Below are 13,938 nucleotides of genomic sequence, written 5' to 3' on the forward strand. Positions count from 1 at the left end.
CCATGTTAGCCAGGATGGTCTCGATCTCCTGACCTCATGATCCGCCCGTCTCGGACTCCCAGAGTGCTGGGATTACAGGCTTGAGCCACTGCGCCCGGCCTTTATTTTTTTTGAGATGGAGTTTCACTCTGTCTCGCCCAGACTGGAGTGCCATGGTGTGATCTCAGCTCACTGAAACCTCTACCTCCTGGGTTCAAGTGATTCTCTTGTCTCATAGTCCTGAGTAGCTGGGATTACAGGTGAGCACCACTACACCTGGCTAATTTTTGTATTTTTAGTAGAAAGGGTTTTACCATGTTGGCCAGGCTGGTCTGGAACTCCTGACCTCATGTGATCCACATGCCTTGGCCTTCAAACATGCTAGGATTACACGTGTGAGCCACTGTGCCTGACCTATTTTTATTTTTGTAGTGACAGAGTCTTGCTATATTGCCCAGGCTGGTCTCAAACTCCTGGCCTCAAGCAATTCTTCCACCTTGGCCTCCCAAAGTACCAGGATTACAGTCATGAGCCACTGCACCCTATCCTAAAATATTTACTATTTGGTTCTTCACAGAAAAAGTTTGCCAAATCCTGGCTTATCGGGTATAGGATTATGGCTGATTTATCTCTCTCTCTCTCTTTTTTTTTTTTTTTGAGAGGGAATCTCACTCTGTCACCCGGGCTGGAGTGCAGTGCAAGCTCCGCCTCCCGAGTTCACGCCATTCTCCTGCCTCAGCCTCCTGAGTAGCTGGGACTACGGGCGCCCACCACCATGCCTGGCTAATTTTTTGTATTTTTGGTAGAGACGGGGTTTCATCGTGTTAGCCAGGATGGTCTTAATCTTCTGACCTCGTGATCCACCCGCCTTGGCCTCCCAAAGTGCTGGGATTACAAGCGTGAGCCACCACCTCCGGTCATGATTTATCTCTTTTTTTTTTGTAATTTTTCAAACTACCATATAATAAACATGTCTGTCTTTACTTTTTTTTGAGACAAGGTCTTGCTCTGATGACTGGGCTGGAGTGCAGTAGGGCATGAGCACAGCTCACTGCAGTCTTGACCTCCTGAGCCGACCCTGAGCCCCTCCTAGGCTCAAGCAATCCCCCTGCCTCAGCCTCCTAAGTAACTGGGACCGTAAATATGTGCCAGCACGTCTGGCTAAGTTTTTTGTTTTTTTGTCGAGACAGGGTCTTGTCATGTTGACTCAAACTCCTGGGCTCAAGTGATCCACCCACCTCAGCCTCCCAAAGTGCTGGGATTACAGGAGTGAGCCACTGTGCCCAAACTTCTCCCTTAATTTCAAAGTAGTCAGACCACAGAGGTCATACAGGATGATAATTATGTTTAAGTAAAGAAATTGCAGAGAACAATTTCTGCATCCAAAAAGTGTCTATTAGAAGACAAAGGGAAAACCTGCCCTGAGGTACAGCATACACAGTAAAGCCAGGTGTCTTTTTTTTTTTTTTTTTGAGACAGGGTCTTGCTCTGTCACCCAGGGTAGAGTGCAGTGGTGCAATCACAGTGTACTGCAGCCTTGATCTCTAGGGCTTAAGTGATCCTTCTACCTAAGCTCCCAGAATAGCTAGCTGGACTAGAGGTATATGCCATCATGCCCAGCTAATTTTTTAATTATTTGTACAGATGGGATCTCACTGTGTTACCCGGGTTGGTCTGAAACTCCTGGGCTCAAGTGATCCTCCCACCTCAGCCTCCCAAAATGTTGGGATTATAGGTGTGAGCCACCTTGCCCAGCCAAAACCAGGTATCTGCAATAGTACAGAAAAAGATATTTTAATTAGTAGACATGATCAATTAATTATTTTGTAGGGAACTGTGCCATGAGTTCCAGCTCCTTATCCTCTCTTTATTGGGAGAAATATCTGTGTCAAACAAAAACCTGTCTATACAACCTGGATTCTTAAGGTGTTACATATGTAGAAAGCTGGCTTGCATTCAGTTTCTCTATACTTTTGGTTCCAGTTGACTTGAAAAATATACTAACATTTTGAAAGGAGGCAGTTACATGGAACATACGAAACAGATATAATGCAAATATGGGTGTGACTGTTAATTGGGTTGGCATCTTATGGTTGAGGAACCAGATAAAAAAAGTGACAGAGAAGCTTTTCTGTTCTGGGAACCATTCTGATTTCTGTAGAAACTTTTGCAAAACCTTATGTCTATCTCATGGTTTAAAGCTCTCACAGGCTGGCTGGGAGTGGTGGCTCACACCTGTAATCCCAGCACTTTGTGAGGCCAAGGTGGGTGGATCACTTGAGCTCAGGAGTTCGAGACCAGGCTGGCCAACATGATGAAACTCCATCTTTACTAAAATAACAAAAATTAGCCAGATGTGGTGGTATGCGTTTGTAGTTCCAGCTACTCGGGAGGCTGAGGCAGGAGAAGCACTTGAACCCAGGAGGCAGAGGTTGCAGTCAGTCAAGATCGTACCATTGCACTCCAGCCTGGGTGACAGAGTGAGGCTCCATCTCAAAAATAAAATAGGCCAGGCACTGTGGCTCACGCCTGTAATCCCAGCACTTTGGGAGGCCGAGGTGGGTGGATCACGAGGTCAGGAGATCGAGACCATCCTAGCTAACATGGTGAAACCCCGTTCTACTAAAACTACAAAAAATTAGCCAGGCATGGTGGTGGGCGCCTGTAGTCCCAGCTACTCGGGAGGCTGAGGCAGAAGAATTGCTTGAATCCTGGAGGTGGAGGCTGCGGTGAGCCGAGATGGCGCCACTGCACTCCAGCCTGGGCGACAGAGCGAGACTAAGTCTCAAAAAAAAAAAAAAATTAAAATAAAATAAAATAAAATAAAGCTCTCACAGGCAGCTACACCTTCAATTTCCAAATTCTTAGAGGATACCCAACTGTATACAGTGTATTTTTTGTTTCTTTTCTTTTCTTTTTTTTTTTTTGAGACAGAGTCTTACTCTGTCACCCAGGCTGGAGTGCAGTGGCACAATCTCGGCTCACGGCAGCCTCCGCCTCCCGGGTTCAAGCGATTCTCCTGCCTCAGCCTCCCGAGTAGCTAGGACTATAGACGCATGCCACCATGCCTGGCTAATTTTTGTATTTTTAGTAGAGATGGGGTTTCACCGTATTGGTCAGGCTGGTCTTGAACTCCTGACCTCAGATGATCTGCCTGTCTTGGCCTCCCAAAGTGCTAGGATTATAGACATGAGCCACCGCACCCAGCCTCTTTTCTTTCTTTTTTTTTTTTTTATAAAGTTAGATGCTATGTGGTAGATGGCAATGCCTTGTATGTGTGTTGTCAGGCCCAGAGGGACTCTTCCATCCTTGTCAAGTGCTAACCTTCTCACCTTTCATACAAAACCCAGCATGTATTTTTAAAAATTATACTCAAAATGATGGGTGTGGTGGCTCACACCTACAATCCCGACTTTCAGAGAGCAACGTGGGAGGAATGTTTGAGGCCATGAGTTCGAGACCAGCCTGGGAAACACAGACCCTGTCTCTACAAAAAATTACAAAAATTAGCAGGGCATGGTGGCGCATGCCTGAGGACCCAGCTATTCAAGAGGCTGAGGTGGGAGGGTGCCTTGAACCCAAGAGTTGGAGGCGGTGAGCCATGATTGAACCACTGCACTCCAGTGGTTCAAAAAATTACACTAAAAAAGATAAATGAATACTCCATGACAAAGTAAACATAGGCTAGGTATAGGGGATCACGCCTGTAATCCCAGCATTTTGGGAGGCCAAGGTGGGTGATCATTTGCGGCCAGCAGTTCGAGACCAGCTTGGTCAACATGGCGAAACCCTGTCTCTGCTAAAAATACAAAATTAGCCTGGCATGGTGGCGGGTGCCTATAACCCCAGCTACTCAGGAGACTGAGGCACGAGAATTGCTTGAACCTGGGAGATGGAGGTTACAGTGAGCCGAGATCGCACCACTGTATTCCAGCCTGGGTGACAGAGCAAAACTATCTCAAAAAAACAAAACAAAACAAAATAAAAAACCAACACATCTAACAACATCTAACACAAGGCCGGGCGCGGTGGCTCAAGCCTGTAATCCCAGCACTTTGGGAGGCCGCGACAGGTGGATCATGAGGTCAGGAGATCGAGACCACCCTGGCTAACATGGTGAAACCCCGTCTCTACTAAAAAATACAAAAAACTAGCCGGGCGAGGTGGCGGGCGCCTGTAGTCCCAGTTACTCGGGAGGCTGAGGCGGGAGAATGGCGTGAACCCGCGAGGCGGAGCTTGCTGTGAGCTGAGATCCGGCCACTGCACTCCAGCCTGGGGGACAGAGTGAGACTCCGTCTCAAAAAAAAAAAAAAAAAACAAAACAAAACATCTAACACAAATACTGGCATAACCAAATCAATCAAGCGAATCTAAGCAAAGGCCTACCGGATCAGTGTGTTTCCAATCTGGTGCCGTATTTCATTCCACTCCTCCTTGCTTTTACAAGGCCAAGAATTCAGGTTCAACTCTGGTTCACTGGGTCTGTGGTTCAACTTCATTGCCAGTGTGTCTTTCCTCTTCACTTTGTTGGCAAGAGCACCTTTGCACACAGGGAAGAAAAATAGTAGAACTTGAGGCTTAAAGCCAAAGGTTCAACCTTACCTGCAGCTAGGCAAGAGTCTGAACAAATACAATATTTAATTCCCAGTTCCCACCTGGCCTCAAATGATCCAGCCAGACACTGAGGTGGGGGTAAAGCTAAAGACACCTAAAAATCTTTTTAGCCAGATGGACTCAGATGGTTAAAAGGTATCTTTTCTCTTCTATCAGGCCTCTACATTTTTCCTCCTTGATAAGAGTTGCGACAGGAGAGAGAATCTAAGCATTGCACAGCCCTCTGAATTAAAACATAAAGGCTTTCATACTAACACCCCATAGTCTGTTTTTAAAGCTGCCTTTCTACTTTATCAGGATTCAGTTATTTGCAAAGATGTGCGGGTATGAACATGTTTATTTTTCTCTGCCCTATGGCAATAAGTTCATTAGACCAAAGGGAAAACATCACTTTTATCTTTTAGCCCATGTGCCACCTTTCCTCTACTCCATATTGTGTTTTTTTTTCTTTGAGACGGAGTTTTTGCTCTTGTTGCCTAGGCTGGAGTGCAGTGGCACGATTTTGGCTCATTGCAACCTCCGCCTCCTGGGTTCAAGTGATTCTCCTGCCCTAGCCTCCTGAGTAGCTGGGATTATAGGCGTGCATCACCACGCCCAGCTAATTTTTTGTAGTTTTAGTAGAGACAGGGTTTCATCATGTTGGCCAGGCTGGTCTTGAACTCCTGACCTCAGGTGATTCACCCACCTCGGCCTCCCAAAGTGTAGGGATTACAGGCGTAAGCCACCGTGCCTGGCCCTTTTTTTTTTTTTTTTTTTTTTTTTGAGATAGAGTCTTGCTCTGTCACCCAGGCTGGAGTGCAGTGGCACGATCTTGGCTCACTGCAACCTCCACCTCCCAGGCTCAAGCAATTCTCCTGCCTCAGCCTCCTGAGTAGCTGGGGTTACAGGTGCCCGCTACCACGCCTGGCTAATTTTTTTTTTTTTTTTTTGCAATGGAGTCTTGCTCTGTGACCCAGGCTGGATTGTAGTGGTACAGTCTTGGCTCACTGAGACCTCTGCCTCCCGGGTTCAAGCAATTCTCCTGCCTTAGCCTCCTTAGTAGCTGGGATTACAGGCACCTGCTACCATGCTCAGTCAATTTTTTATTTTTAGTAGAGACGTAGTTTCACCATGTTGGCCAGGCTGATCTTGAACTCCTGACCTCAGGTGATCCGCCTGCCTCGGCCTCCCAAAGTGCTGGGATTATAGGTGTGAGCCACCGTGCCTGGCCATGCCTGGCTAATTTTTTGTATTTTTAGAAGAGATGGGGTTTCACCATGTTGGCCAGGCTGGTCTCAAACTACTAATCTCACCCACCTCGGCCTCCCAAAGTGCTGGGATTAGCGGCACTTAGGTGAATAGTTTTAAAACTGGGGGCAAACAAAAACCTGAAGTTAGTACAGTCATTATGGAAAACAGTATGGAGGTTCCTCAAAAAACTGAAAATAGGCCAAATGAGGTGGCTCATGCTCGTAATGCAGCACATTGGGAAGCCAAGGCAGGAGGATTGCTTGAGGCTGGGAGTTTGAGATCAGTCTGGGCAACACAGCAAGACTCCGTTTCTACTTAAAAAACAAAATAAGACCTACAAAACACCCTTAAAAATACAACTACTGGGCCAGTCGCAGTGGCTCATGCCTGTAATCCCAGCACTCTGGGAGGCCAAGGTGGGTGGATCACTCAGTCACAATCAAGAGATCGCGACCATCCCGGCCAACATGGTGAAACCCCGTCTATACTAAAAAAAACCCAAAAAAACAAAAAAACACTAAAATTAGCTGAGTGTGGTGGTACACACCTGTAATCCCAGCTACTCGGGAGGCAAGATTCTTCTGAGGCAGAAGAATCGCTCGAACCCGGGAGGCAGAGGTTGCAGTGAGCTGAGAAAAAGCCACTGCACTCCTGCCTGATAACAGAGTGAGCCTCTGTCTATTAAAAAAAAAAAAAAAAAAAAAAAAATATATATATATATATATATATATAAAACTACCATATGATCCAGCAATCCCACTGTTGAGTACATATCCAAAAGAAAGGAAATCAGCAAATCAATGTCATCCTTATTGCAGTACTATTTATAATCCCCAAGATATGGAATCAGACTGTGTCTATCAATAAAGGAAGGGATAAAGAAAACGTGGTGTATATATACAATTGAATATTATTCTGCCATGAAAAAGAAATAAATCCTGTAATTTGCAACAAAATGGATGAAACTGGAGGACATTATGTTAAGTGAAATAAGCCAGGCACAGAAAGATAAATGTTGTATGTTCTCCCTCTTACGTGGGAGCTAAAAAGTTGATCTCACAGAGGTAATAAATAAAATGGTGGTTACTAGAGGTTGGGAAGGGTAGAGGGGATGGGGGAGAGAAAGACTGGTTAATGGGTATAAAAACATAATTAGATAGAAGGAATAAAATCTAGGCCGGGTGTGGTGGCTCATGCCTGTAATTGCAGCACTTTGGGAGCTGAGGTGGGCAGATCACTTTGAGCTCACGAGTTCAAGACCAGCCTGGGCAACATGGTGAAACCCTGTCTCTACAAAAAAATACAAAAATTAGCTGGGTGTGGTGGCTCATGCCTGTGTTCTCAGCTACTTGGGAGGCTGAGGCGGGAGCATCACTTGAGCCAGGAAATGGAGGTTCCAGTGAGCTGAGACTATGCCATTGCACTCCAGCCTGCAAAGTGAGACACTCTCAAAAAACAGGAATAAGATCTGGTGTTCGGTGGCACAATACGGTGACTATAGTTAACAATAATTTATTGTATATTTCAAGATAACCAGAAAGGTAGATTTGGAATATTCCCAATACAAACAAATGGTAAGTGTTTGAGGTGACGGATAGCCTGATTACCCATACACACATGCTTATATCAAAATATCTCATGTGCCCCATAAATATGTACTACTATTATATATCCATAAAAATTAAAAATAGGCTAGGCATGGTGGCCCATGCCTGTAATCCTAGAGCTTTGGGAGGTCAAGGCAGGGGGATCACATGAGGTCAGGAGTTCAAGAACAGCCTGGGCAGCTGGGCACAGTGGCTCACGCCTGTAATCTCAGAACTCTGGGAGGTGGGCAGATCATGAGATTGAGTTCGAGACCAGCCTGGCCAATATGGTGAAGCCCCAGCCTCTACTAAAAATACAAAAAAAAAAATTAGCTGGGCCTGGTGGCAGGCGCCTGTAATCCCAGCTACTTGGGAGGCTGAGGCAGGAGAATTGCTTGAACCCGGGAGGTGGAGGTTGCAGTGAACTGAGATCGTGCCACTGCACTCCAGACTGGGTGACAGAGCAAGACTCCTTCTCAAAATAAAATAAAATAAAATAAAATAAAATAAAATAAAAAAATCCTTTATGGCCAGGCGCGGTGGCTCACGCCTGTAATTCCAGCACTTTGGGAGGCTGAGGCAGGTGGATCACCTGAGGTCGGGAGTTTGAGACCAGCCTGACCAACATGGTGAAGCCCATCTCTACTAAAAATACAAAATTAGCCAGGCATGGTGGCACATGCCTATAATCCCAGCTACTTGGGAGGCTGAGGCAGGAGAATCACTTGAACCTGGGAGGTGGAGATTAAGGTGAGCTGAGATCGTGCCATTGCACTCTAGCCTGGGCACAAGAGCAAAATTCCGTCTCAAAAAAAAAAAAAAAAGAACAGACTAGGCAACATAATGAGACCCGTCTCTACAAAACAAAACAAAAAAACCAAAGAAACCTAACCAGTTGTGGCACACATCTGTAGTCCTAGCTATTTGGGAGGTTGAGGCGTAAGGATCACTTAAGCCCAGGAGTTCAAGGCTGCAGTGAACTACGATTGCACCACTGTACTCCAGCTGGGTGACAGAGCAAAACCTTGTCCAAAACAAAAAATTAAATTAAAAAACCCCGAAAAACCTAACTGAGTGACTCAATCTACTTGGATCCCTGTCTTGGCTTGTTTTATCAGAGGGGTGATAACAGGGACAAGGAGTCCTTCACAGTGGCTTCCAACATCAGTTAGCCAGATGAGTTAATGGGAGAAAGTACCTGTTTCCATCTCTCTTTTGACACTTGCTAAGATCAGTAAATAGCTTTATCTGGAAAAGAATTCTCCCTTTTGCTTTTCCCTCCCTTTCTTACTCTGATAGCTTTCATCTTCATCTTCTTCATCTCGGTACTGAATGGGACCTTCTGAATCAGAGTCGCTCTCCTTCTCTTCTTCCTCCTGTACACACTGTGGTAATTTAGAAGTGGCTGAGGTAGATGTTATGTCTTCACTGAATGTGGATGGACAGGTTTGCTCCTCCTCTTCTTCATCGTCTGGACTAACAAATTAACATAATTATATTTTCTTTTTAGAAACAAAGAGGATAACTGACTTTTAAGACAAAGGACTGAAATAAAGTCTGGGCATGGTGGCTCATGCCTGTAATCCCAGCACTTTGGGAGATGGAGGTGGGGAAATTCACCTTAGGTCAGAAGTTTGAGACCAGCCTGGCCAACATGGTGAAACCCTGTCTCTACTAAAAATATAAAAATTAGCCAGGCGTGGTGGTGGGCACCTGTAATCCCAGCTACTTGGGAGGCTGAGGCAGGAGAATCTCTTGAACCCAGGAGGTGGAGGTTGAAGTGAACCGAGATTGTGCCATTGCACTCCAGCCTGGGTGATGAGAGCGAGACTCCATCTCAAAAAAAAAAAAAAAAAAAAAGACAAAAGGACTGAAATAACCATTAAAAAAAAAACAAAACTATGAAGTAACTTATAATTCTCTCCCTTAACTTTTTTTTTTTTGAGACAGAGTCTCATTCTGTCGCCCAGGCTGGAGTGCAGTGGCACGATCTTGGCTCACTGCAAGCTCCGCCTCCCAGGATCACGCCATTCTGCCTCAGCCTCCCGAGTAGCTGGGACTACAGGCGCCTGCCACCATGCCCGGCTAATTTTTTGTATTTTTTTTTTTAGTAGAGACAGGGTTTCACTGTGTTAGCCAGGATGGTCTTGATCACCTGACCTCGTGATCCGCCCGCCTCAGCCTCCCAAAGTGCTGGGATTACAGGCGTGAGCTACCGCACCCGGCCATTCTCCCTTAACTTTAACAATCTTGCTAAGAAACTTTTTAGCAGGTATTAATCTAAGGGTTCAAATCCCAGCTTTACCACTTATTAGGCACTGGTGCTTTCCAGCATTTGTCTAATGTCATTCTCACAAGCCTACAGAGTAAATATTATTCCCATTTAGAGATGATACAACTAAAGAGCAGAAGGCTTAAGTAACTTAACATTACTATAAGCTAAGAGTAGTAGTGCTACAATTTGAACCCAGCGCTATCTCACTCCAAGGTGAATGCTCTTAAGCACCACATTATACAATGCCTTCTCTGTAGTATATAAAACTAACAGTTGTAATTTTTCATGTACATAATTTTGTAAATTTTGTGTCATCACAAAAATCTCCATGAAAAAAAAAAAATCACGAGAGTAAAAAGTTGAAATTTGGCCAGGCGCAGTGGCTCACACCCGTGATCCCAGCATTCTACGAGGCTGAGGCAGGCAGACTGCTTGAGCCCAGGAGTTCACGACCAGCCTGGGCAACACAGCAAAACCCCATCTCTAACAAAAAATACAAAAATTAGCTGGGTGTGATGGCATGCGCCTGTAGTCACAGTTACTCGGGAGGCTGAGGAGGGAGAATTGCTTGAGCCCAGGAGGTGGAGGTTGCAGTGAGCCAAGACTGCACCACTGCACTCCAGCTTGGGTGAGAGAGTGAGAACCTGTCTCAAACATAAATAAATAAATAAAAATAAAGTTTTAAGATAAGATTAAAAAAAGAAAGAGTCCAAATTCTATAACTTATCCTTTTGGCAGAGTATTCTTTGTACTTTAAATTTATTCACATTGCTGGGCGTGGTGGCTCACGCTTGTAATCACAGCACTTTGTAAGACCAAAACAGGTGGATCACTTGAGGTCAGGAGTTTGAGACCACCCTGGCCAACATGGTGAAACCCCATCTCCACTAAAAATACAAAAATCAGCTGGATGTGGTAGCACATGCCTGTAATCCCAGCTACTCGGGAGGCTGAGGCAGGAGAACTGCTTGAACCTGGGTGACAGAGGTTACAGTAAGCTGAGATTGTGCCACTGCATTCCAGCCTGGGTGACAGAGCAGGACTCCATCTCGGAAAAAAAAAAAAAAAAAAAAAAAAAAAAAACTTTATTCACATTTTCTTTTTTTCTTTGAGACAGAATCTCGCTGTCGCCCAGGCTGGAGTACAGTGGCACAATCTTGGCTCACTGCAACCTCCACCTCCCAGTTAAAGTGATTCTCCTGCCTCAGCCTCCCAAGTAGCTGGGATTACAGGTATGCGCCACCACGCCTGGCTAATTTTTGTTATTTTCATAGAGACAGGGCTTTACTATATTGGCCAGGCTAGTCTTGAACTACTGACCTCAGGTGATCGATCCATTCGCCTCAGCCTCCCAAAGTGCTGGGCTTACAGGTGTGGGCCACTGTGCCCGGCCTACATTTTCTTTCTATGAGTAATTTTTTCCAAGCAGGGCTATCTAGAGTAAAGGAGAAACAAGAGGCAAGCTTCAAAGGCACTTACACTTTCAGCATTTCAATAGTGATGGGAAGAGACCTGGTCCGACCCAGCGTACTGCTGTCCTCAGAAAAGCCGTCACTGTTTTCAAAGAGCAACGAGTGAGCTCTGTGAGAACCCTCCAGAGGAGGAGTCATGGGAAGTGGGCTGGTGAGGGCCTGCTGGATTCGAATATGCAGTGGGAGTGGAGGCAACCTAGAGGGTATATGGGGCTCCCCAAAGTTCTGGTCCAATATCCTCTTGGGGACTTCCTTTTTCTGATCTTCCTGCTGGGGAATCTCCTGGTGTAGATCTACGGATGGTGGAAACTCAATTTCTGGCACAACTTTAAAAGTCTTAGTAGAGAATGGAGGGGTGCGTGGAGGCTCTGGAGGTATATGAGCAGGCAGTGGGGGGGACGGAGAGCGAGGTGAGATCATTGATAGCAGTTCTGAGCCCATAGAACATGTGCTCTTCTCTGTTTCATCACTTGGTGTTTTTGTGGTGATGGCAGCAGCAGACTCCAAGGTGGGTACTGAGGTCGATGGAATGCCTCTCTTAGGTGGTAAGGGTGGGGACGGTTTTGATAACAATGTACCACTGTTTATTGCTTGGGACAGTTCAGCTGGAAAAGAGAGAGCAACACATCAATTTCACATGACTTTCCAATGCTTTGAAGGGCTGGCCCAGGGCCTAGAATTAAAGTTGAGTTCAGTTTTAATCTTTCAAGCAAGTTAAATAATTTCATAGTTTTGCCATTCCCTACATATTTTATCCTGAAACGAAGTTTATATTTATTCAAATAGAAGGCCTAATAAATGTACAGAGGTGTAGGAAGACTGATGAGTAGCTTACTTCATTGCTATGGCAACAGATATGACAATTTTTTTTTTTTTTTGAGACAGGGTCTCACTCTCTCACCCAGACTGGAGTGCAGTGGCGCGATCTCAGTTTACCGCAACCTCTGCCTCCCAGGCTCAAGTGATTCTCCTGCCTCAGCCTACCAAGTAGCTGAGATTACAGGCACATGCCACTATGGCCCGGCTAATTTTTGTATTTTTAGTAGAGATGGGGTTTCACCATGTTGGCCAGGTGGGTCTCGAACTCCTGACCTCAAATGATCCACCTGCCTTGGCCTCTCAAAGTGTTGAGATTACAGGCGTGAGCCACGGCACCCGGCTGACAACTTTTTGTAATTTGATCTTGGTGTAGTTAACATGAATAGAGACAAAAACATCCAACAAAAAGTTATTTTGTGGCTGGGCACGGTGGCTCACGCCTATAATCCCAATACTTTGGGAGGCCGAGGTGGGCAGATTACTTGAGGTCAGGAGCTCGAGACCAGCCTGGCCAACATGATGAAACCCCGTCTACTTAAAAAACAAAAACAACAACAACAAAAAAACCAAAAATTAGCTAGGTGTAGTGGCAGGCACCTGTAATCCCAGCTACTTGGGAGAGGTTGAGGTACGAGAATCTCTTGAACCTGGGAGGCAGAGGCTGCAGTAAGCCAAGGTCACGCCACCGCACTCCAGGCTGGACAGCGCAAGATTCTGACTCAAAAAAAAAAAACCTGAGCCTCCCAAGTAGCTGGGATTATAGGCATGCGCCACCAGGCCTGGCTAATTTTTTGTATTTTTAGTAGAGACAGGTTTCTCTATGTTGGTCAGGCTGGTCTTGAACTCCCGACCCCAGGTGATCCACCCACCTTGGCCTCCCAAAGTGCTGGGATTACAGGTGTGTGCCACTGTGCCCGGCCAAGGCTAGCTAATTTTGTAATTCTTCTTTTTTCTTGTGAAACAAGGTCTCCCTCTGTTGCCCAGGCTGGAGTGCAGTGGCATGAATAGCTCACTGCAGCCCCGATCTCCTGGGTTGAAGTAATCCTCTTGCTACAGCCTCCGAAGTAGCTAGGACTACAGGTCGATGCCACCATGCTTGGCTAAATTTTAATTTTTAGTAGAGACAAGGTCTCGCTATGCTGCCCAGGCTGTTCTTGAGCTCCTGGGCTCCAGTGATAGGCCCACCTCAACCTCCCAAAGTGCTGGGATTATGGATGTGAGCCACCACACCCAGCCTCTTTTCTTTTCTTTTTTTTTTTTTTTTTTTTTTTTTTTTTTGAGACGGAGTCTTGCTCTGTAGCCCGGGCTGGACTGCAGTGGCCGGATCTCAGCTCACTGCAAGCTCTGCCTCCCGGGTTTACGCCATTCTCCTGCCTCAGCCTCCGGAGTAGCTGGGACTACAGGCGCCCGCCACCTCGCCCGGCTAGTTTTTTGTATTTTTAGTAGAGACGGGGTTTCACCGTGTTAGCCAGGATGGTCTCGATCTCCTGACCTCGTGATCCGCCCGTCTCGGCCTCCCAAAGTGCTGGGATTACAGGCTTGAGCCACCGCGCCCGGCCCTTTTCTTTTTAAATTAAATTATTTTAGACAGGGTCTCACTGTGTTACTGGAGTGCAGTGGCGCAGTCACGGCTCACTTCAGTTTTAACCTCCCTGGGCTCAGATGATCCTCCTACCTCAGCCTCCCAAGTAGCTGGGACTATAGACATGTGCCACCATGCCCAGCTGATTTTTTGGGGGTTACTTTTTGTAGAGATGGGTTTCTCCACATTGTCTAGGCTGGTCTCAAACCAGCCTAATCTCCTGGGTTGAAGTGATCCTCTACAGGACTACAGGTCGATGCTACCATGCTTGGCTAAATTTTAATTTTTAGTAGAGACAAGGTCTCGCTATGCTGCCCAGGCTGGTCTTGAGCTCCTGGGCTCCAGTGATAGGCCCACCTCAGCCTCCCAAAGTGTTGGTAC

The 13,938-nt window shown here is 46.1% G+C and overlaps 1 protein-coding gene and 1 pseudogene across 20 annotated transcripts in view; both read right to left on the minus strand.

Moving 5' to 3' along the window:
* PHACTR4 (phosphatase and actin regulator 4) overlaps positions 1 to 13,938 on the minus strand; it is a 132,712-nt gene that overhangs the window by 16,549 nt on the left and 102,225 nt on the right. For all 20 annotated transcript variants that reach the window (XM_073007613.1, XM_073007618.1, XM_073007615.1 and 17 more), the window contains 3 exons: positions 11,164 to 11,761; positions 8,701 to 8,885; positions 4,366 to 4,519 (listed from right to left, as the gene is read on the minus strand). In XM_073007613.1, the coding sequence (XP_072863714.1) occupies positions 4,366 to 4,519; positions 8,701 to 8,885; positions 11,164 to 11,761 (937 nt within the window). The remainder of the gene's footprint in view (positions 1 to 4,365; positions 4,520 to 8,700; positions 8,886 to 11,163; positions 11,762 to 13,938) is intronic.
* LOC119626486 (U6atac minor spliceosomal RNA) lies at positions 3,212 to 3,325 on the minus strand (annotated as a pseudogene).

This window comes from Chlorocebus sabaeus, chromosome 20 (genome assembly GCF_047675955.1).
Source record: "Chlorocebus sabaeus isolate Y175 chromosome 20, mChlSab1.0.hap1, whole genome shotgun sequence".
NCBI classification, from domain to species: domain Eukaryota; kingdom Metazoa; phylum Chordata; class Mammalia; order Primates; family Cercopithecidae; genus Chlorocebus; species Chlorocebus sabaeus.